Source organism: Falco cherrug, chromosome 15 (genome assembly GCF_023634085.1).
Source record: "Falco cherrug isolate bFalChe1 chromosome 15, bFalChe1.pri, whole genome shotgun sequence".
Lineage (NCBI taxonomy): Eukaryota > Metazoa > Chordata > Aves > Falconiformes > Falconidae > Falco > Falco cherrug.
Genome location: NC_073711.1, coordinates 7,178,013 through 7,202,725, shown reverse-complemented (window position 1 = coordinate 7,202,725; position 24,713 = coordinate 7,178,013). Strand labels below are relative to the sequence as shown.

General features: G+C 41.7%; 1 protein-coding gene across 5 annotated transcripts in view; it reads left to right on the top strand.

The window, feature by feature from the left end:
* The window catches only part of GRIA3 (glutamate ionotropic receptor AMPA type subunit 3), a 154,070-nt gene that overhangs the window by 71,504 nt on the left and 57,853 nt on the right, over positions 1-24,713 (top strand). For all 5 annotated transcript variants that reach the window (XR_008735233.1, XM_055727412.1, XM_055727411.1 and 2 more), the window contains exons 5-8: positions 15,563-15,616; positions 17,121-17,282; positions 20,909-21,076; positions 24,494-24,598. Coding sequence is in view for 4 of the 5 variants with exons in the window: in XM_055727412.1 (XP_055583387.1) it covers positions 15,563-15,616; positions 17,121-17,282; positions 20,909-21,076; positions 24,494-24,598 (489 nt within the window). In the remaining variant the exon portion in view is untranslated. The remainder of the gene's footprint in view (positions 1-15,562; positions 15,617-17,120; positions 17,283-20,908; positions 21,077-24,493; positions 24,599-24,713) is intronic.

The window sequence follows — 24,713 nt, the reverse complement described above, 5'->3', positions numbered from 1 at the left end:
GGACTACTGGAATATTCTGTACCTTCCTCCAGTGATGTGCAGACAGACATGTGAGTCAGTGACCTTGAGTATTCCATATGTCTTTAGCATCTGGCACATCTGTATGTCCCTGTGTTTCCAAGATCTGAAACCTGTCATTTCTCTTCTCAGGGCTGGCTGGTACCCAGGAAAGGATCTCTCCCAGGTGCCCCCCCTTGTACGTAAATGTAAGGCAGGGGAAAGAGGGCACCCCAGCTCCTGCTCTGCCTGGGTAACCTGCTTTGTGCCAGGTTTCACTCTGCAGCACAGATGGTTTCATTCCTCTTCCAGAGAATCTTGTGATGTGCCCCATATTGTGTCCTAGAGGTGGATGCCCTGCCCAGATCACCTCTGGCCCTGACTTTTCAGCTGCAGAGTAAGGGGAAGCAGAGAGATTAATCGTCATTCTGTTAAGTTACCATCTGTTGGTTCACTTGCCCTATGGTTCTATAACCACTGAGCATGTGGATCCATATCGCTCCTTGCACAACAAAACTATATCCAATTTAATCATCTAGTGGCCTCTCAAGCATACAGATAGCAACACTTATGTCATGCAAAATTCATAAGCTCCCCACACTTCTTGTCCCTTGATGCTAAAATATTCCAGTGTTCCTTCACAGATAGATATAAAATTTTGTTCTCATAAACAGAAGAACATTTTCTTCTGAGAACTAACAGTAAGCTTTAGCCTGTTCAACCGTGTATTTAGAGACATGTTTTTGAGTTAAGAAATATGTTTTTCTTATTCCCAAGATAACAAGCTGTATTTCAGACTAGAGTGGCTTTATGTCCATTTAAAAGAAAATCTCCTGGGGGAAAATAAGGAGGAAAAAACTCCATTCAGCATTAAAATGGTGAAACTTTACAAAAGACCTGTTTATTCCAGAGACTGCATGCTTTTATCAAAAGGACACTATCTCCAAACATTGTCATAAAGGTTAGGCTCCACGGCAATGTCTGTATTGAGTGGAGGCATCTCACAAAGCCGAAGCAATATTACAGTAGAGAATGCAGTCCCCAAAATGTTATGACGACAGTCAAACTGTTAGAGAAGACTTGAAGTAAAGCATCCGTAGGATTAAGAAGGGTAATCTGGTTGACTGAACTCTGTCCAGTGCAAGCACTGACTATGACTTGACCTTAAGTTTGAAATTAGGAAGATGGTGTGCAAGTTTCCAGTACAGCTGCAGCTGCATCCCTCTGCAGAGCTGCTGGGATCTCAGAGGAGCGTGCTCATTGCACAACAGCTTTTACATTTGGAGTGTCATAAGAATAAATATAAAGCTGCAGTACTGAGTTGACCAACAGTCATTAAAACCAACAACAATAAGGAAAAATCAACACTGCTTTCACGTAAGCCTCCTGGTTTATGTGTTACGTTATAAACAGGTAGTCTGGTGTGGGTTTGCCTGTGTTCTCTGTAACAATTGAAAATACAGTAACTGCCTACAACCACACGAGGAGGAGCAGAGCTATGGGTAGCTTCAGCTTCTGCTGTGCTTATGAACCCCATGCTGCCGTGGCCTCGAAGGTACCGCGCCGCGTGGAGCGCAGCCTGCAGAGCTGTGTGCCCCTGCCGCCTTCTCCAGCCTCGGTGCCATGGCCATGTCACAGCCCAGTTTTATCCTTCGTGCAGAGCAGAGGAGGGGGTTCAGCCCAGGCTCCAAGGGTATCTGATACGTACGGTGTTGTGTAACGTCACTGAGAAACTGGTACAGTTCATTCTTAGGTTTCCAATCAATTAGAAACTTAAACATTTAGGACATTATCTTCGTTAGGCGCCCATGAGTATTGTTGAAACCAGGATCTAAAGCAGGATGAAAGGTCACTTCTGTCCCTTCGCATCTGGAGGGTTTCAGCAGCTCACAAGTCCATGTAGGCGTGTGGGGAGGAAAGGGGAGTTCCTTAGGTCAGTCGCCCTCAGGACTGTAGCTAGTGGAAGGTAAGCAGAAAACGGGCATGTGCCAAAAGCGACAGCTGTATCTACCTTAAAGGGCCTGCTCCTGTCAGCTCTGAAACTAATAAAGGACTGAAGGTGGATTACTAAAGCAGAAAGAATTAACATCGTGAGTTAATCTGCCCCACATATAGCTCATTTCACATATACCCGAGGACAGAATTTCTAGTTTGTAAATAGTAACGTCTCTCCAAAGCCATCATCCGGACTTCATAAAGCAAGGCAGGTTCCAAATGACAGGAATTTAACAGAGTATTAGTCATGCTGCAGAATGACTGAGGTAATGGCACACAAAGCTTAAAAGTGTTCAAAAGACATTAAAGCACAGTTTTAAATGTATCTGATCAGTAATAATAATAATTAATACAGAATGTCTCACCGTAAATGTGCAAGCTGCTGTATATAGAAGACCGCTGCCAAGCAACTCCGGTTTCTTATGCCAGAGGCATATGAACCTGAAGTCACCATTAGAGTTTTTATTTTTCTGTGATAGTAGCAATTACTCATTTTATGTTTTATGATAATTCATGGGATATAAATGCACACACCAATGCACACACATGCATCTGCTTTTGGTATTTTGCATATTTTTACCACAACATTTGTAGTATGCTTTTATGCAGTTAGAGGCACGTTTATACAGCAACCTCTGCATTGCCATTAAACGTACAGGGAACCAAAATCTTTTCTCAGTTACGCTGCTGCAAGTATAGAGTCAACCATTACTCTGAACATTATCCTGGAGACAGTATTTAAATTGATACCACTGTGCTCATAGAGAGATTGTATTTGCTTTGAACTTCAGTTAATAGGTAGCTGTAAAAGCACAATTTGCCGCATAGTTCGCCTGCCTTTGCAGCTTTTCAGTGCACAGAATCTGTGCGTCTGTGTTTGCCCTTAGAAAGCCTTCTGAGGGTCCCACTCATTATTTAGCCTGTGTCCACACCGTGTGAGCTGCTTCTGCAGCTGGCAGTAATTGTTACCCTTGTTGACAGGAGTCTCAGGAGAAAAGTTGGGTCTGAGGGCCATTTGCAATAGCCTCTCATTCCTACATTTGATGTACTTTGGAAGCAAGCGTACACGCTGATGCTTTTCACGCGATACCTGGACCGTGGGGAGAGGATTTGGTCTTTCATTAGCTGTACGGGTATTTTTTGAAAACAACGTTTACAAGGAGTCTTGAAAAGATACACAGTATTTGAGGGAAAGGGAGAGCTGGCTGGAATTTGCTCGACCCATGATCTCCTGAGGTTTTTGTCCCACTGTATTTGTCCATCTCCCCATCTGTCATAGCTCTAGAAATTTTTCTCACCTCTTGTAAACCCCTGGCTGATTTTAAAATCCTTCATTCACACATCTCCTCCAGGTTTTAAAAGTCAGTGTTGTACAGAAGTTGCTTTGTTACAATCCTAGCATTTAATGTAGCTCTTTCTTCTCCATATAAAGGATAAACCCTTTCATCTTAACAGACATTACCTTAATTTCTGCATCTGTCTCTCAAATAGTTTAATGCTTGAAACTCTGCTTCTAACCAAAGGCTTTCCTTAATTAGTTTCCAAGGCAACCATCTTGGCGACAATTCAGATGAACCAACTGCAGGGAGAGGAAGGAAACACACTATCAAAATGAATAGTAATAGCACAATACCACTGTGCAAACAGGCGTTGTACATCACCAGAGACAGCGTGATAGTTCTGGTGTCTCATAAGTTCATTTACAAGGGGACAAGTCCTAACTCAGTAAAAGAAGAGCTGCACAAGAGCGTATGTCTTTTTCTCACAGCTGACTAAGCTGGGATTAATGGCTTTGGTGCAGTGTGAATCACGGTCTCGGGGAGGAAGAGAACCACTGGTGCTTGCCAGGGCCCCTCACGCACCAAGGTTTTCCCAAGTGCATTTCATAGAGCACATTTACGCTGCCGTTCAAACAGCGAGATTTTCGGAGTGGGGACCACCCCACTGGGCTCTTTTAGCCCAGATCCTGGTGATGCAGAATATGAGACACTAGCAACTGATAGCTACAGCCTGGCAGGGGGAAGTCCCTAAATACGAGGTCCCTAGGTGTGATGCAGAGCTATGGTGCGTTTGCTCTGGGCTACGGGTGGGTTTGGATCAGGCCGTAATATGGCAAAGCACTGCCCCAGTGGAAATCGCTTACTGCTTGTAATTATACATTCCTATGGGATGCCCGTCTCTTATCCCACCTTCGTGCCAGTGCGATTCCAGTGGCCTCTGTGGAGCAGCTTAAAGCTACCGGGGGTAGCCTGGGCGAAATTCATGAAGAATCCGGCCCTGTAAGTCATCAGCTCAACTTCAAACACAAACTCATCCCACAGTATTCAACCAGTAAGATGGAAAAGAGCGTAACAGTTATAGAGGAAGTTAAGGTTCTCAGGCTTAAAAAAATCCATATTACTAAATATAATTTTTTTTGTGTCCCACTATGGGCGTGCCTGTGTCGATGTTAATGGCATATGTACTATTGGAGGCTTGTTCTTCCAAAACATGTAATGAATAAAATTATCAACAATATGCATAGACCCTTAGAAATACCCTGAGTATCTTCTGTCATGGGAGAATGCATGTAAAGAATCAGAAAAGAGAAATATTGCTGTAACTTTATTACCTCCTATGAGTAAAATGGCCTCCCCTGCTGCATAGACTAAGTCTACTAAAAAATAAATTAACTCTTCGTAATCTCTTTCAGTTCATGGTTTATGCACCAAGTTATACAGGGAATATTGCAGCGTGCTGTTTATAGTGAAGCAGAATAAACCTTTCAAATGCCTTCAAAGCATTGAAAAGAGCAAATTGAATGCAATTCTAGTCACAGTAAAATTCCATTTATAATAAAAAATTTAAGAAAAAGTAACCTTGTTTTTCCTAGAGGACGTTGCACTGTTGTGTTGTTGGGGTTTTTTTTGTAATTTCATAGGGCATTTAAAACAGAAAGGAAATGCTCAACAAGGAGGCGGGGGGGGACGTGGGGGAAGAATGCCTACTATTCAGTATTTTTCGATCTGCTTGAAGGCAGTGCTCTGCAATACAAAACCCCTTCCAAAAGATTCTCATGTGAGCATTGGGACTGAAATACTGCGACACTTCTGGGTTACATCCAAATAGTATTTTGAAGTGATCCTGACATGCAGTAATGGTTTATATAAGCAGAATTCTGTTTCCAAGGACTCTTGTTCAATTCCAGGGAAGAATACTGAATTTTTACTCTGACATGCCAATGGGCAGTGTGAAGAAAATGGGAAATTTATGTGTTTTTAAAATTAAAGACTGTGTGCCTTAGTTTACCTCATTCCTTCCTGTCTGCCCCAATGGATGTACATCCTTTTATATTTTGAGCAGCTAAGACTGAAGGAGTTTCATTTACCCTATGGGATCTGAGAAGTAGTAGTGAGCATCAGTTATGTTTGTCGGTGATTGCAAGAGCGTACTCTTAAGAATGTTCAATATACAGTTTCACGGTATTGAAAGCCAAAAAGGACAGTTGGGTATCATCTCCTGTGTCACAGAGACTAGGCACGTGATGCAAAAATCACTGAGCACCTGCTTGTTAATGATGTGGATGTGCCTTCAAACTGTGTGACGGTGCTGAAGCATTTGTGAGTCCTGCATAAGGTTTGGAAAACTAAGAATAAATGTAAGATTACTATTATTAAGTCTGTGTGAAAGTGACTTTAGGTGTTGCGAAACTTAGTGAAGGATGCTAGTCTGGAAGTCAGTTCTGATAGCGCTGATTTTGCTATACCTGATACAGAATTGTAGGGAGCATTCACAGCTGCCAAGAAGCAAGGAAGAGACCATACATGAGGTTGGAAGCGAGGACGTTATTGTGGTGGGACCGTGTTATGTGGGATAGGAACTGGTTGCCTTGTAGGCTGAAGGAAATTTAACCATGAACGCTGCTAGGGAAAGGCAGTCAGCTCTAGCAGCACACAGCTCTGAGCTACGAAATGACTAAGAAATACTGGTGTCTTTGAAGAGGTGGTTGTGTGTCAGTGAAAAGCATGTGATGGTTACTGAGAAGCTTACCCATCTGAACAGTTAACAAAAAACTCCTGTTCTTTTGGGCTCTCTGGAGTATAAGAGCAGAGATAGCAGCGGTACCTATTTGCTCTCAGGTTAGCAAAACCTCGTGTCTCTTCTCAGGGGTGGTGAACTGATGCCTAAGCAGCAGAGGACTTGTTTCCACAGGGCCTTGTCTGATGAGCAAGTGCAGCCCTTGATGGGGTCAGATGCAAAATAGACGGGTATTTCAGAATTTATGAGAAGCAGAAGGAAGGCAGAATACAGCGAGGACCTTTGTGTACCTTTTCTGCCAACTAATATGAATTTCAATTTCCCTGCACTCTTTGGAAGACCAGGGTAAAGAAACAGAAGTTGTGGAGACCCAAATATACTACCAAATGAGTTGTCTTTAAAAAGTTACTCAAGCTTGTATGACAGCAGTGCATTGAAAAACTTCAGACCCAAGTAATTTTTTAACATCGTACCAAAACTTCGTGTCAGAATAGAGACCATAACCCTAATCCCTTGATGTCAAGGTTCTTGCTGACCTTGTGGTTGTTCTCTGACCTGAGAAGGGTTAGAGCCAGGAAAGAGAGAGGAACACAGAGCACTGAACCGGCAGATCTAGAAGGTGAAAACAATGAGGAGAGTGCTGTAGCACAGTTTGTCAGTGTCAAAATTAAAGCATTTCTGGCACTCAGCACAGAAAGCTTATGGTGATTTGAAATTCCCTGTCCACATTTGGGTTTTGTGTGAGATCTGAAGCCTCTGTGAAATTTCAAGTAAGTTTTGAATATATGATTTCACAGGGGCTTGAGAAAGTACTGGAACCTCTGTGAAATTACCTTGGATGTAAAATCACTCCATTATGATTAATTTTCAAGGGACAATATTTCTCAAAGAATATACTAGAACTGCATAGACAATGAAATGATCTCTTTCCTAAAATGACGTATGTGTGGAAATCACTGCTGTGCTGCTGCAGGGGAACATATTTAAGTCATTTCCTTCACATAAATACAGTTGCAAAAATTCCTCCAGAACACAACTGGATTTTTACTTTAATCTCACTCAGGAAGCTAAAGAATTCACTGATGAAAAATTTCTACAAAACATCTCTTCAAGGAAACTTCCTGCGAACAAGTATCTTCTCTTGAGAATATCTTGGCAAAATAAGGGGCAAAGGTCTTGCAATTTTGATTATCCCTTTCATATGCTACAAAAAATTATTGCTATGATTGTAACACCCCCCTGTATCTGATCTTGGGTTTGGTGAAATAGCTTCAAGTGATGAAAGACAGCGTAAGTTTTGATTGATTTTGACATGAAAGTCTTTCTATTGAAGGACATGACTTGTGAAGAGAGATGCAGTCCTGAGAGGGAGAGCACTGTTCTCATCGGTCTAAACAGAGAGATTTTGATATAAAGAAAAGTTTATTTAATGAATTTTTATTTGGTTTAAAGAGTAAATAATTGTGATTATGGATGTCAGTTACCAGGATCATAAACCTCTTCATCTCAGTGTCCTCCAGGAACTGATGTTTTGCAGTAGAATATGTCCTTTAACAATAGCTGTGCCAACAGATTAGTTAATCTGACAATATTGCTAAATCATACCAGGTAGAATCAATTTAGGCAAATTGTTTAAGTGCACAGAAAATTCACAGAAAAATTTGTCAGCACACTGAAAGAAATTAGGAGAAAGCATCAAACCCTGAGAACCTGTGGTGTTGCGGTTTGCAATATTTTTTCCTAAGTAATTTCTAATGTAACCTTTTATACACAAATTAAATGCATATTCCACTACACAGTTTTCAACGAGCAAATGTCAGATTAGTATGGGAAAAGAAAGTTTAGACATATGGAGGGAGAATGAAGTACAATACAGCTTTCAGATGTTGCATTTAATTACTCTCCAAGGACTAACATGCACAACCATCATCTATCTGGAGATTGCCTAGAAGTAAAATTTCACTCTTGATGTGACTATCATCAAGGAGAGAGGCAAGGGAGAGAAGGGCAGAAGAAGGGGGCCAGATGGGGAAAAACTTCAATAAAGTGCTTCAGAGGCAACTCAGATCCCTGCTTCCACCGTGCACATTTTCGTCCCCCTCTAGGAGATTCCTATTCTCTAGGATATCATCTCCCATGAGAGATAACATTGCAGCAGAGCCAAAAGCTGTTTGAAAAATGTTTTATAAGCCCAAACAAATGATCTTGATACTGCGCTATAGAGGAAAGCAGGATTTTGGTTATGAGGTGTAGTCACAAATTTATAAGGTGGCAGTTGCATGGAAGTAAAATCCTTAGGTCCATATACTGGACAAAAGTACAAAATCTAGCAGTTGGGACTGTGTATGGATTTGTGACATTCCCTAAAGGACGTGAAGCCATTGAAATGGTGGGTGAATTAATCTCAACTACATATGGAGTTATTTTTATCTGCAACAAATAATACATGTATGAAATCTTCATCTTAATATTTAACACATTCTTCATTTAATATTTAGCTCACATTTAATATAGTACTCATTCTTCATATAAATGAAATCATTGTTTACTGCATATTTTACAGCACCACAATCCCTGGTGGCCAGATTCCCATCCCATTAATACTAAGGCAAGAAATAAATCGCTCCATGGGTTTGCACCACTGTTACAATCATTAGGTTTTTACCCTTTGTACGAGGGAAGCTGCTTCCGCCGAACGTGGAAGTCATAGAACCATAGAATCATTTAGGTTGGAAAAGACCTTCCAGATTGTCAAGTCCAGCCATCAACCTAACACTGCCAGGTCCACCACTAAGCCACGTCCCTACATCTACGAGTCTTTTGAATACCTCCAGGGATGGTGACTCAACCACTGATGGCTTTATCTCTGTTGAATTGAAGGCAGGACAAGTGTCACTTGTTTGCTGTGACAGGCCACCGCTAGCTGTGACAGATCTTTTGCCACCACAGGATTACGGTTCCTTTGGAGCCTCATGTATCAGTGCTGGTGTTGGTGGTGTGATAGAGACAAATCATGATGCCAAAAAAGCTACTTTTAATGCATTTATTGAGGGAAGATTGAGCCTTGTCCAGTTTTTATAACCCTCAGAGGGAACTCACTATTTCTGCAGGAGCATGTGTGAAAATTGAAAAACAGAGGAGTGGGCTCTGCAAACTTAATAGTAAAATGGATCTACTGAGATTACAGGGGATCTGATTTTTACTGTGTATCATCTGGTTCAATGAAGAAAATCCTGTTCATATTTCAGAGGAGCTTTTATTTTCCGTTCTCCTCCTATTGATCCTACCTCTCTCTGGAAAACGTACATGACAAGGGGTGACCTGTGCAAACTAAACACAGTGAGGAATGATTATGTATGGCTGTCAAATGCGGTTGCACCTTTGCTCACACTGTAAGGCTGCAGAAGGTAACTACGCTGCTGTTAGCAGTGCGCTGGCCCCAGAGGACTGAGGTGCGGTGGCTGCAAGCCCCAGGGGCTGCTCCCCCACTGCAGAAGGGGCTGCCGGAGCGGGAGGGAGGCCAGGGAGAGGACTCTGTTCCAGCTGGAAAGGCTGTTTCGGTTTCTCCTTTTCTTGAGTGCAGTACGCTGCAGGTGCCACTCAAGGCAAGTTAAACATCCTTGCTAACATACCGACAGTTCCTTTTTGGGCCTTGACTTCAGTTTGTATTTAACTAATTGGGTTGTCACTCTGACACTGTGTTCGTCTGCTTTCTTAAGTGTGTCCTGAAGACCAAATTAGCCACTGCCGCTGGTCCGATAGGGTGCTGCATCACAGGGCACAACTTTCCGAGCATTTAATTCAGTATCAGGTAGGAGCTGCTCAGATCTGAGATAAGCTTTTAAGTAACTCCATCTTCAGAACAGAAATGCTGTCAATAGGGATAGAAACTAGAATAGGAGAGAAGACAGTGTGCTCCACAACAATTTCGGCTTGCCAGACAGTTGTTGCTGTGCTTGTTATCCATGCTGTTCCCATGAAGTGCAATCAACACTGATAGCTGATCCTGATGATGCTGTTGAAATTTTTTTAGACCTGAGTCCGTTTATCTGTTTTGCTTGTTTGCTGCTGAAAAGAAAGAATTGTGCCATGACTTCTGGCATTTGCACGCTGCTTTGAACGCAAAGGTGTCATAATTGTATTTTTATAGCAAAGTATAAAGGCATGTTACTGCTCATGTAGCTGGAGGTAGCTAAGCTCTCCTGTCCTTGGAAATATACACGTATATGTAAAAGTCAGTAGAAATTAATGAAGTTAAATGTGGGCTTTTTTTAAAAAAGTGGAACCCAAATCAGTAAGCTCAACAAAGACAACAAAATCCTTTTTTTACTCTGAGCTTATAGAAAATCTCATTTTTCTTAATGTCTTTTTAAAACCTAGGAAAGAAGAGCTCTGGAGTTAAACTGCCTTATTGTTCCCAGATATGGTCAAAATGGAAAGACACATTACAGCAGGTCAGATCTCTGCCTGTCATTCCATTTAAGTCGCATATTTCTGCCACTTGTCAGGTATGAAAAGCACAGTAAAAATCTTTAGACCTTCTTTGTGGCAATACTGCCTGTCAGCATCAGTATTTTATGTTATGGAAAGATCTAATAGACTCATAAAATATATCAGGGTTTTGAGCTGTAGATGAGGGTAGTCTGTACTTCTGTAATCTAATTTTTTTTATTTCTTTTTTTCATTTGTAAATAAAGGATGATAAATAACTTTGATTAAACAGACTATACTGACCAGATGGTGGTTGATTCAAATGAAGGGAAAATGAGCTCCCAACAGGTATTAATTGGATATGGTAGTTTCCTTTTCATTGCTGCCAAAATCATGACAGCTACTTCTCGAGGTAGAAGTGCAAGCGTATCCTCTTCGTTCGTGTTTTCCAATGACTCTTTAAAATCAAAGCCTGCAGAGGCAGTAAGGTGGATTTAAAAGTGACTGAACTGCTGGGCTTAAAGGGTTGTGATCAGCAACGCAAAGACCAGCTGGAGGCTAGTTACTCTTTCGAGTACCCTAAGGGTCCTGGGGCTAATACCGTTTAGCCTCCCCATTAATGATCGGAAGGTTATGGGGTGGAGTGCACACTCAGCAAGTTAGCAGATGATACCAAATTAGGAGGAGTGTTTGATACACCGGGTGGTTGTGCTGCAGTACTTTGATGGGCTGGTGAAGTGGACAGAGAGAAATGTGATGAAAGGGAAATGCACAGCCCTGCACCTCAGGAGCAATGACCCCATCCACGCACCGGTCCAGACTGGGGAGAGGCTTCCTGGCTGGAGAGCAGCTCTGCAGAGCAGGAGCTCGGGATCCTGGCAGGCAAGTTGAGCACAAGCCAGCACTGCACTCTGACAGCCAAGGCTGCGTGGGATTAGTATGGTCAGCGGCTCAGAAGGGGTGATCCTTCCTCTCTGCTCAGCACTGGTGAGGCTGCATCTGAAGTTCTGGGCTCACTGGTGTAGGAAAGGCATGGACAACCTGGAACAAGTCCAGTGAAGGGTCCCTACGACAGTTAAGGGGCTGGAGCATCTGATGTAAAAGGAAAGGCTGAGGAACTTGGGTTGCATAGCCTGGAGAGGAGAACGCTCACGGGGGGATGTTAGTAATACCTCGTGGGAAGGAGTGAAGAAGATGGAGCCAGACTCTTCTCAGAGCCTCGCTGCGTTTCAGTATCTCGGCTGTGCTGAGTGACAAGACAGGAGGCGAGGGTGCAGACTGAAATGCAGGAAATTCTGTTTAAATATAAGAAGAATCACTGGAACAGGCTGCCCAGAGAGCTTGTGGAGTTTCTGGCTTTGGGGATATTCAAAACCTGACTGCCTGTGGTCCTGAGCAGCCTGCTTTAGCTGCCCCTGCTTGGAGCCTGGGGCTGGAATAGGCAGTCTCTAGAGGCCCCTGCCAGCCTCACCTGCTCTGTGATTTCCTCCATCCATAAAGGAGAAATTACGTTTCCCTTTCATGAATCAGAGACAAGCCATGGATATTTTTTAGAAGACAAAATAGGACTGCTCAGTCCCGCCTACCAGACTTGCACTATTCTTCCACTACTTCATTTCTTCCGAGCCCACAGAGTCCTGTCTTTCATTAACCCATTCTTTCCTTGCCTCTGGTCTGTTACTGCTGTTCACCTACACACTCTGTTCTCACCATCCTAGTTCCTAGTCAAGTCCTGGGAGAAATATTCCAGCAAAACCCCTTGATCTGTCTCCATCACTACTGTCTAAAACAGCTTCCCTGCCTTGACTTTCATCTAAGAGTTCACCAGTCTCCTTGTAACGTTCCTTTCACCTTTAACTCCATTTAATTTTCATGGCCAGAAAACCCAGATCCATGTTCTAGACCAAGAACGAGCTGTGCTGGTGATTTTGGTAGGGAGTAAAACAGAAGATAACAGAGTAATTATGAGGTTAGTATTAAAAGTTATTTTGCTTCCTCTTCAGTGTCCTTCCTCTTAGGTGTTGGGTAGCCTTTGAACTACATCATGACAGATTAACATTATTACTTTAGAAATATCACAGTGCTCCATACCAATTTAATATTAGCCAGTTAATCTCTGTAATGCTATCTTCCCAAACTGTACAAAAAATGTAAAAGCTAAGGCAAAAAATTGTGGTTGTCTGTTTGTTATTGTGATGACTGATGCAGTGGAAATCAAGTTGTCTTTGTGCTTTCATTCAAAAAATAACTTCCCCAGGCTAATGAAAAAACTAAAATTGGCAATGCTGACTTAATTTCTTAAATCTGGCATATAGGTCTGCACTTCCAGTAAGCGTGGTGCTGGCCAGCAGATTTTACTTTTATTTTAAAACCAGATACATTTTAATTATGTTCCCTCTAGATTTTTACTTAATTAATTGAAAATATCCAAAGAGTTAATTAAAAATACAAACTTCATTTGATACTGTATCAAACCTGACATTATGATCTTTTTATCTACAAGGCAAGAATTATGTGGAATCAGAAGTCTGAATTATTCATGATCGTTTCCAGTCATATTTTTCTCTTCTCCTTTGTTCAGAGTAAAATCTTATAAGCTTTTCTTTCAGTCAAGGTGAAAGCAATATTAAGTCTCGGAAGTGAAACTTCCCAAAGACATGTAGCTCTGTGAAATCCTTGTCCTGTAATCCTGGCTTTCTATTCAGCACCACTATTCAATATCCCACTTTCTGTATAAGCTTCACAATATATCAGCTGTTGATGAGATTTATTTGTTATACTCCTGTTTTCCTTCTTCATAAAAAAGCTTTATCCATTCCTTTGCTCCCCTAGGAGTTACACTGATGTCTGTGATTGTTTCGGCTGGGCTGGCTAATCCAGCAGCTCCATTCAAGATGCTGGACAGGTGGTAGAGGGTGAAAGGGAGGGAGGAGAGTTGTGCTGATGAAGATTTAGGACAGCGCATGTAGTGAATTTTAAAACATTGTTAAGATCAAGTTAAATAATTATGAACTAACGCGGTTGATTGTGTGAGCAGAAATGCTGGCAGGTCACTTCTGAAAGATGCTTCATGAATTAAAGCTTGTCTGCAGTATGTTGGACCTCTCTAAGGGACCAAACTATCATTTCTGGTCATTTTTGGAGACATGACAACAGATGAGACAGAGGTTGGGTCTGATCTATGCTAATGAGCCCTACATTTCCTATTTGCAGTATTGCTCCTGATGCCTGTAGCAGCTCCGTGTCTGTTTTTCTTACAGCCTCTGACTTCATCTGTCGTGGCATTTTTCTCTTAAACACATTTCTGGATAGAAATGTAAAAGCCTTCTTATTTTTTACTAAGGTTAAAATTCCAAATAGTATTACTATTGTTAAGTTCTTGGTCTCTAACCTTTTAAAAGTAAATCGCTGCCTTTAAGGTGAAATTAAAACATACAGAGAATTCAGTATGCAAATAGCATGCGCACCAGATGATCTGAAGGAAGCCTGCACATTTCTGTAGAAAACAAATGTGAGTGTAGGAAATCAGATGCTTTCTACCAACGGAGTGTACATACAGTTCTCAAGAGGACCTGAACAGCAATTTATTTTCAGACTGCTGAAAGTATGCAAATTCCTACAGAATTAAATGTGAATTTGAAAGAAATGGCATCTATTAAGGACAAGACAACCCAAAGAGGCAATTGGGAGCCTAATAATTTATCAAGAACTTTAACAGGCTCAGCAGCATATCTAAAGTCAATGACTCAAATGTCATCTGTTTTTAGCAAAGACGTAAGTGTTCATGTTGAAAAGATGTCTTTTAGAGTATGGCTTTTGGTTTAGCTGTGACCAGAGAAGTACACTAGTATGGTGTGCATAGATTTTCAGATGATTCTCCATCAAAAAGCATCATCTGTTCCCTTGAGCTGCTCACAGGAGATAGTCAGTGATACACTTACAGTGTATCGCCAGCATGTTTGCTATTTTTAACTTCTGATAGTTTAACCCAGCAAGTTTGATTCTGTCCTGACACATGTGATCACCACAATTATTAATTAAATCCATGCTGCTAGGCATCGTTCCACCCGATGGCCATGGGACTAGGTGCATGTTGCTGAGATTATAATCTGAGGGCAAGGGAATGGTGCTAAATGCAGTGGCATAATCTTGCAGAAAGGGTGTTGCAGGTGAGCCAGCAGCCAGCTGCACAGACAGGGGAGGTGTGGGTTTTCCTCCTTTCTGCAAAAGCACGATATTACCGGCGTGGGATGAGCACCCAGGTGGTGGAATTCAGGCAGGAGTTCAGGCTTGCCTGGCAGTGCTTCCCCACTCCTCCCTGTTACCTCACGGAATTCAGCTGCTCGGTTCATCCGGCTGCTTTTTCTGTCTCTTAACGATCCCATTTAACGATCCCATTTGTACAGAGAGATGCCCAGGTGGGCTCAGGGAGGGTGGGAGATGTTGGTTTAGTGGAACGTGCAACATTTTTAGTTTTAGTATAAATTTTGACGAAAGGTCAGACGTATCCCTTTAGAGGCACTGGAAGCAACAAGTTTTCGGGCCTTTTGAAAGCTGTCAAAAGGCAATGACGACCACTGCTTGTAACTTCAGGAATTTAAGCTTTCTTGTATGACAAGGCTTGGCCAGGGTTCTCATGGCAGGAACCCCCCCTTACAACCTGGAGCCCACCAAGCCCTGCTGTGCCCGTGCAGTTTAATAAACACAGCGAGAGGCTGGGCCATGCCACCCGCCCCTCATACGCTTCACAAACAAGGAATGATGTAAACAGGCGCTCACTGAGTGGGCAGATAGAGCGTTATCGTTTCAGAGCAGAAATACTTGAACCAGTAACTAAAATGAAGCTGGGCAGCAGGGGAGACACTGCGGTCACAAGGGTGAGTTTGCCAGGTAAGGTCGTCTCTGTGAGCAGAGTCTTCCCAGCCTTGTGAGTTACTCTTTGTAACCTGCCCGTGTGTTTTAAAAGCACAAATGAGTGCAGCCCTCCACAGATCTGTAATACTCCTGCTGCCCATGGACTGGGCATGGAGGGTTACCAAAATGTTAGTCCTCTGGCTGGTTTCCGCTCGTTAAGAGTCATCCTGTTACAGCTGAATAATATGTAATTGTTTTCTTCACACAGGTTGTAATCCTGGGCAAACATTCTAGAGGCTATCACTACATGTTGGCTAACCTGGTAAGGACTTCTCTTCATTACAAGTATAGCTACATTTTAGAGGGTAATCTATTCTGTTCAGGTGGTGGCAACTTTAATCAGCAAAAGAGGAAATGCATGAATGAGTTCTTGGATTTTGAGAAATTACTTCAGTAAATGCTAAAACGGGTATGTTACAGTCATTTGTACTCAATTACGGTCTGTCTTTTGTCTAAGAATCTCATATCCTCTACTAATTTTAAAATAATAATTTAATTGTATGTTTTCCACTAATTTGTATCCTCATAAATAAGACACTTGATAACCGTAATCTTCTGTGTAACATATTTGAAATGTAAGCACCGCAGGAAAAATAATTGTGGCACATTTGTGTATAAAATAAGTAGCAAAAAGCTGCAAATTAGAACAATTCCATCAAGTAAACCAGCCAAGCTGTTTAGCTGTTCTTTTGTATTTCAGAGTGTAGGAGTGTGCCTGTGTATGTGTTGGCCAACCAGGACAAGACAGTACATTTGTATCTGTATCAGAGCTTCTGGATTCTAGAATTGACTTTCAGGGCTGTTTATTACGCCTTTGAAACACCATCTGGTAGAGTTCTGCAGAAGAAATGTTATAGTGTAATTGATCCTGTAGCAAGACTAATTTTGTGGTTCTGTGTCTACTGTCAGACAAAAAATTTTTTTCCAAAACTCACACTTTCACATTAGCAACGCCACTTACTAGAATATTCTCTGTATCAATTTTTTGTTGTGATGAAAGCAGAAAAGACAAATTTTAAAATACTTCTATTTAGTATAAGTACTGTATGACTTAAAGATGTGTCATTTTGCATTATAAGAACCAGTCATGATCTCACTGATTAGTGTGTGCATAGAAATACAGGGGTTCTTATTCTGGGTTGCCTTTTAGCATGTATAACCATTAACATTCAGATAAACATAACTGCAATCAAGTCATACTAATCAAAAAGACACCAATTTACTGTCTCGGGTATAAATAACAGAGTGGGAGAGCATCATACCGTGAGGTTTGCAAGTGAAATGTTAAGTAATGCTGTGATGGAGAGCTGCCTATCAAGAGGTGTGCGCTTTGCTTCCATGGAACAGCACGGGTGTTGAGTCATTTTCTGCTCCCAGCGCTGAACCTTCATGTGCACTTTGCTGTACAAATGGGATTGAGGTCTTCAACCGGTTTTTACCGTGATGAGGAGAAAAGAAGAAATAGTACTTCAAGTTTCCCCCCTGTTTTCTTTCTGACCAGTGAATATTATGTGCCACATTCCCACAGCACAACAGGGCAGTTTTCTATCTTAAAAGTCTGAACAAGAAGATGTTTTAAATTCTGTTCTGTGCCGCTGTCACTGTCGCAATTGTGATAGTAATTGTCTCCTTGGTAGAATATTTTCAGCTAACAAAAGGGAAGTCATTCCATTTCTTTTGTGTTACGCTTGTAGCAGGTAAAACTGAGCCAAAGAAAAGGGACTTTGGGTGGCAATGATTCTTGTTTTCTGCATGTGTCCTCCCAGGGTTTCACAGACATTGTTCTGGAGAGAGTGATGCACGGAGGTGCCAACATTACTGGATTCCAGATTGTTAATAACGAAAACCCAATGGTTCAACAGTTCCTACAACGCTGGGTGAGGCTTGATGAAAGGGAATTCCCAGAAGCTAAAAACTCACCGTTAAAGGTATTTATTTTACACTGACAGTGATGGAGACTGTATGAATTGCTTTTAACAGTTATTTGGGGTTTTTTAACCCCAAACGATACAGATCCCTGATTAGAATATGTTGCAACGTTCCCTGCCCTTCTGGAAGAGAGAAAGAGGCGGAGGCTGTTAGCTGAACGCAAGTGCCCGCTGTGGTGGCAGCTCCTCGGAGTTCCTCAGTTCCTCAGTTCCTTGTATCAGTGTGATACAAGAACAGATGCTGTCATTGCGCATCAGATGTAAAAACTTAAACTTCATCTCTTTGAGTTAGTCTTGGGGTGGTTGAGGAGGCTAGTTTGGTTAGTTTTTAGTTGCGAACTGTGTGTTACCAGTCCTTTCTAATGCTAATAGAGAATTTCACATGCAAAATAAAGTAGCTCTGGATTCACTGAGGAGCCACTGCTACCTCCTAGTCGTTGCTGACAGTTGCCCTCATAATCTAACCCTGTGCTTTGCATCCCTGTCCTTTACTTAAATGTTCTGGATATTATATCTGCAATCAATAAAACTTTCGAAATTTTTTTGAATTAAAATGTCAGGCCATAGGTTGGCTGAACTAAAGGCTACTGTTACTGGGAGACTCGCAACCTGTTAATATCTCCCCCAGGTTTTTTTCTGCTTCAGCGTCTCTAGAGTAGAGGGGGATGCTATTCACTGTCCAGTTGAGGAGTGCATCAAAGGTACTCTGTCTGATGATGGAAGTCATAAAATCTTCTAGGACCACTGCATGTTATTGATACTCCTCTATTATGTTCCTTCCTCTTTTGGTGAAGCCTGTTCTTTTTCATCAATATGCATAGATGAATAAAACCTGGGACTGGTGGTGGATGAGAGGACCTTAAATTCTGTCCCTCCCGGGAGTTCAGTCCTCCACATCATGTACACTGACTGTCTCAGGGAAGCCAAACCTGTCCAAGAACCACAGCCATGATAAGACAGTTCATGTCTTTCCTCCTTGATTTGGGAGGGACACATACAAACTGATGAACAGAATTGGAATTCAAAATTATGCTAATAAACAGGAGTAATGTGTTGATCTTAGTAAGACACAATTTGGGGAAGCATAAAACACTAGCTAGGAAGGGAAAATCTAGTCCAGTCCAATGGATGGGGGCATACTGTGGGGGGCTACAGCCAGAACGGGAACCAGTTATGACGTTCTGCTGTGAGGTGGCCAATGCCGTTCAGGGACATAGTTCTCCATCTCTGGGATCACATGATTTCATGGGATAGTTTTAAAACTATCTTAATCCCATCCCGCATCCTCGCTGGCATTTCAGAGGAAGCAGAGAAAGGCAAGCAGAGGACCGCAAAACTCAGGTTAGCGTAGTGCTCCTTGTTGGTTAGGACCAAGACGGGCTTTCTAAAGCTTCCTAGCAGTGATGCAGAAGTGATGGTAAGTATTGCACTAATCTTAAAAGCTCTGAAATATATAAAGTTAACCTGAGAAGATTTTATTCCACTTGAAAGCAATTTACCTTGAGGGAAAAATGATTCTCCATCCTTAAAAAAGAATCTTAAGTATATGGTACAAACACAAAGATTACATTACCTTTCCACAAATGTACTGCTCATTATAGAAATGTGCACAGTATTTGTCAATCGGACAAAAAGCATACTTAAAAATTGATGTACAATATTTTTGATTAGGAAATAAAATTGCCTAGAGATTAAAGCCCTGATGTTTAATTTATTCTGTATTTTATCAGCCATTCCCTTCTCTCTCTCTTTTTTCTCTTTGCATGCTCATGCATTTATAAGTAGAATTCAAATAAAGTAGAAAATTAGATAGCTCTCTTGGCATGACTTGGAAGGGACTGCATTAAGGTTACTGACAATTGACGCAGTCTACTGAAAAAATTATCAGCGTGTAAGTTTTGTGTAGCACTAGATTGGACAGCTATTACAAGATCTTTTTAATACAAGAACAAATACCTTAAAATTACTATCTGGTTCTATATTGTTGTGTGGAATGTGACATGTAATCTTTGTTAACTTACTAAAAGAGGAGAGGGTGATCATTGCAAAGCATCGCAGGAAGAGGTAAAGGTGGGCAGGATCAAAACAGCGCTTATTCCGAGATGCAGGCAGAGCAGGAACCACCCACACACACCTGGTAAGCATTTATAAACTGCTGTTGTTTAAAACTCAGTAGAATGACTGCTGTATAACCTTCTTCACAATCCTACCTTTGCACTTTTTTTTATCAGATATGAATCTCTTGGTCTGCACATGCAGACACGCCTCGTTCTGTGCAGATTCCCTAAGGCTTTATATCAAACTGAAGAGCTTGCCATAAGATAATACACCTTTTTAAGAAATAAAGATCACCTATTGTCCTATCCTGCCCTATAGGATAGAATTAACTTCTGAATTTGTTAAGTCTTACCCAGACAGAGTAGCTGAATGTGCAGCTGACGGCTGGATTTCCACCCTTCGAAGCCACGCATGGGCAGCGTGTCTTCTGGCACTAAGCAGCATAAGGCTTGTCGGGAGCCAGGAGCGCTCCAGTCTCACACAGACATCCAAAAGAAGGGCAGGCACCCCTTACGTTCTTTTTTGCTTCTCTTCATTCCCTTACAGTCACTGGGGAAATACGAAGGGTCAGTTACAAAGGGTTTGACAGCTAGTCTTACACACTGAGCATATTCAGTTGCTCCCAGTACGTATGTGTTGAGGTGGTGTCCTCTACACACACCCTTGACTTGTAGGTGTGCTGTGATGCTGCTGAAAACCAGGATCTCCTACACCTGGGCCACTCTGGGAGGGAAGAACTTTCAGACAAACACATAAATGTGGAAAAAATGTGGAAAAAAAACATCCATGACATTTCGTAGGTGATTCTAAATCTGTAGCATTGGGGGATGTCTCACCAGATACATAGGACAAGCAGTGGACGAAGCTGACAGCAACAGGAGCAAGTAGTTAAGGAGTCTGGGGGTTTTGTTGAAGCGTTGCTGCTATACAAAGCTTATCACCCTGCTCAGATTTACCTGTAAGTAAGTAAGTAAGGAGTAAGAGAAGGCAGATGGGGAATTACCAAGGAGATGTAACGCCTGAAGTGTATTTTGTGATTACTTGCTTATATAGTTGTCTTCTAAGAAAAGCAATCTGATCTGCTTCTTGCCACAGATGCTACCCAGTCAGGATTGTGGTCCAAACAGAAATCATTTATGTTAACTTGAATTCAAAACTGTCTTGACAATCTTGTTAAAAAGAAAAACAATACTCCAAGCGAAAACCAGCTATGAGCTCTTCTTTGCTATCGGTAGCAGTATGGGTCAGCATGGAATTGCAGACTTCTGTAGTGACCTTATTTAGATAAGCAAGCTTTCATTTAAATACTTTATGCAATGCAAAACTGTGTGGGTTTTTTTGTTTTGCTGCTATATGCTATACAAAATGAAAGTATTTTTAATTTGTTAATTGAAATAGATGGAATTGTTAAACTACATAAAGCACCTGAGGCAAGACAGAGAGCAAGCAAAAGGGCTTGCCAGCACGATTCTTCCAAGCGCATTTTAACAAAGAGGACTAGACCTGATAAACCCGAGGCAATTTTAAGATTGCAATTTGTCACCGTATTTTATTTGCATCAATTTTAGTATACGTCTGCACTGACCCATGATGCAGTCCTAGTCATAGCAGAAGCTTTCCGTTACCTGCGAAGACAGCGTGTGGATGTCTCCAGGAGAGGTAGTGCTGGAGACTGCCTGGCTAACCCCGCAGTACCATGGAGCCAAGGAATCGATATAGAAAGAGCACTGAAAATGGTAAGGGCAAACATACCAGCTAATGAATGTATATATTCCACAACAGCAGCAATTCTGCCAAGACTGAACTTGCCTCCCACTCCATGTCCACAGTTTCTGTACCCGCACAAACAGCTGCAGCTCCTCAGGAAAATAAAAGAAAAAAACAAATTTAATGATGAACTCCAAAAGATGGCTAAATTATATTCAACAGAGGGCAAGGCATAGCAAATCAGCTCTCAAAACTTTGGCCAAAATTGCATCCCAGTGGCATCGGTGCAGCAGCTGCCTGATTGTCTACACCAAAGCACCTACAGTCCGACTCCCCCGTAACACCCAAGCTTCCCATGAGAGTGAGCGTGAGCCGTTTTCCAAACAAACATAGATTGGGGGTTTCTAAAGTCAGGCTAAGGCTGAAAATGTGGCCAACAGACCTAGACTGGGTCCTCAGCATGTGTATTGTGAATCTTGCAGGGATATGTGTGTTTATGAACTTAAACACATGTATGCCGTTTTGATAGTTTGCCAGTAAAAAGTGACTCAGGTTGGTTTAAAGCAGTGAAAAAAATGTTGTCATTCATAGCAATACTGCTGGCTTTCAGCACCAGCCTGAACCTTGACACAGTTTAGCCTCAAACTAGTTCTGATTCCTGGTGTAACTTTGCACTCAGCCTAATTACCTTCTGCGTGGCCTGTTCTTTATCCCTAACACTGCTTAGTGCATGGCATCCTACCTCACTTATATTGCTAATTTTGTTTATTTTAACTCTTTTTAAGACTGCTGTGTGTGTTAAAGCAAGTGACAACAGGAAACATTTGATAACATTTTGGTAGCTATAAAAGACAAGAAGAATATGTGTCCCTGTCCATGGCAGGGTTGGAGCTAGATGATCTTTAAGGTCCCGTCCAACCCAAACCATTCTATGATTCTATGGTCTGCTTTTGATCTGGCTCAAATAACTCTGAAACAAACCTGTTAGAACAGATTCTATTAATGCAAGCGTAGAACTGGAGTGAGTGAGATCAGAATTAAGCCCATGTTAGGTATAAACGAATCCTAGGTCAGCCTTCATACACTTAGCTTAATTACTGCTTTTTCTCAATTACTAAATTGGAAGGATTATAGCAGAAAGTCATAATGATTATAGAAGGTTATAATCAGATTATATCACTCTTAAGATGGTTCAGTCTCACATTGCCAGAGCTCTTTTTATGCATGATGTCACTTCCTAACAAATGCCCTAACTGCATGTTCACTAATGTACCATTACACATTTTAGAAGAGAAGTTGATTAAATTCAGCCTTCACAGTAGTTAAAGAATTTGTACTGTCCATTTGAACTTTATTACAAGCAAACCAGAAAAGTCCTATGAATGAGAGGTGAGGTATTCATGTCAGCAGAACCAGCACTGCTACAGGACACTCCCTTATTTTAAAAACGTAACTCATTGAATATACAAAGCCGAACTTAGGATTAGCAAAAAATGCAGAAGTCTGACTTTCAGCTGGTTGCCTTCTATTGTTTTAGCTATTCAAAATCATCTAAGTGAGGTTTATATACACCTCCAACAAGTGCTACCCAAGATGATCCCACACTGCCTTCCAGACCCCATCCTATCCATCACACTCTCTCCCTCTACTCAAGCAGTGATCTTGAATCGTTGCTTCAGGAAAAAAACTCTGATTCCACAATGTTTCCTCTCCGCTCTGTAGCAGCAACTCAGATGAGAATATTTTTTCAAGACATCCTTGAAATACCTTATGCCAGCAGAAGGTTCAGTGCTACGCTCTAGTTGTCCTGCTGGCAAGAGGAAAATAGGCATTCCCTGAGGCTGCTTCCCTACAGCCTTGAAAACTGTGCATGTCTGTGTTTCTAAAGCTGATTCTAAGACATCAGATCAGTGGCAGGCAGTTTACCTGAACAGATCTGGGCACTGTCACTCCATTTGCGATTGCCTCCGCACGCTACCAGAAGCATTCTGAGTCCTGGTGAGTCTGCCTGCCTCAGTGCAGCCAGGTTTTGCAAACTGCTGAGTTTTCCCACCAAAGATAGAAACAAATTAAATTTGAAGTCAAAAGATGTCAAGTGCACAATGCTCACGTCTCAATACGCATCAGGATGAAGCCGACCTAACAAGCTCTGCTGAGACACGCAGTCACTGCTGTGCTAAGGTAGCCAGACAGCTTCCAGCAAGTGCCAAAAGCAGGCGCAGCCGCTCACATCTGGCTGCGAGTTATGTGTCAGCTACCCTACAAATATGTTTACTCGGTCCACAGTTGGTAAGACATCTTAGGGGCAAATTTGCTTTCAAAGTCCCGTTCACCTCTCCAGCTTTCTGGAGACAGGAGTAACTCACATGTTCTTCCAGATCCCTGAAATGATACGAGCCCTTTTAAGAAAGGTTCAAATCCACTTACTCATAAAAAAAATCGCACTCCTTATATGTCAGCCTGAATTTGACTCACTGGATAATTTGGGGTCCAAGGAATTCTGGCTGGTTTATGTGGCCTTGTCTGCCATAACAAGTTTGATTGCACCATCTGTAAACCATAAATAGCATATCAGTCATCAGCCCTGAGCAGCTTCCCTTTGACTAATCTTCCATCACCTCTTCCTGTATCTTCTACAGCATTTCGCTAAATAATAAAGCTGATTTACCCCTGCGGAAGTTTCAGACTGTTACCCCTTCTGCCTGAGATGACAGCTTGTCAGCGTTGATAAGTGATAAATGGAAATATCTCACCCTTTAATACAGGGAAATAAGAAAGATATTTTTTTTCTTTGAAACAAAGTACTTTATACTTCCCCTTAAGATGATTCATGTGAGTAGGTAATGATAATGTCTATACACCCATCCATCCAGATGGAGACCAGAACTCCATAAGCAGTAGAGACAATTGTCTCTGCTCATTCAGAGAAGACATTCATTCCTTTCTCCTACACTGGGACTGATCTTAAAATAAAGCCCTTCCCAGAAGGAGCATTGATACGGGATTCTGGTCCATATTGCAAATCACTAAGTACCATATTGTGAGGGGTTTAATGGCACTGAATTGTTGCATGTGCTTCACGGATACTCCATGCTGTATCAGTGAACCCAGTGTGACTAAGCATGGCAGAATCAGTCTTTCTTACATTTAACATATGTGCAGGGTGAATTTCACCTATACTTAAACGCAGCTCACTCTGCCGTAGTGAGTCACCAGTTGAGTACTAACTAACAGAATACGTACAGCTGAAACTGAGAGAGCTGGGGTTGGTTCCATTACCGAGAATATAACTGGCCATGTCAAAAGCGCTACAAGTCTCATACAGATAAAAATTGTACTAGAACTAGTGGATTCCTGCAAAATGTAACAGAGAGGAAAAAAATGTTTTTATTAAATAAAAGAAAATCTTTTATTAAAATGGGTTTTTTTCTGTTTATTCCCTTAAGGTGCAAGTTCAAGGAATGACGGGGAACATCCAGTTCGACACCTATGGGCGGAGAACAAATTACACAATTGATGTGTATGAAATGAAAGCCAGTGGATCACGGAAGGTGAGTTTCAAGATATGCATCCACATTTCACATCTTCACAACTATTGAATATATTTCATGAATAGTTCACAAACTAATGAAACTCAAAAATACCACACAGACACTGTAATAACAG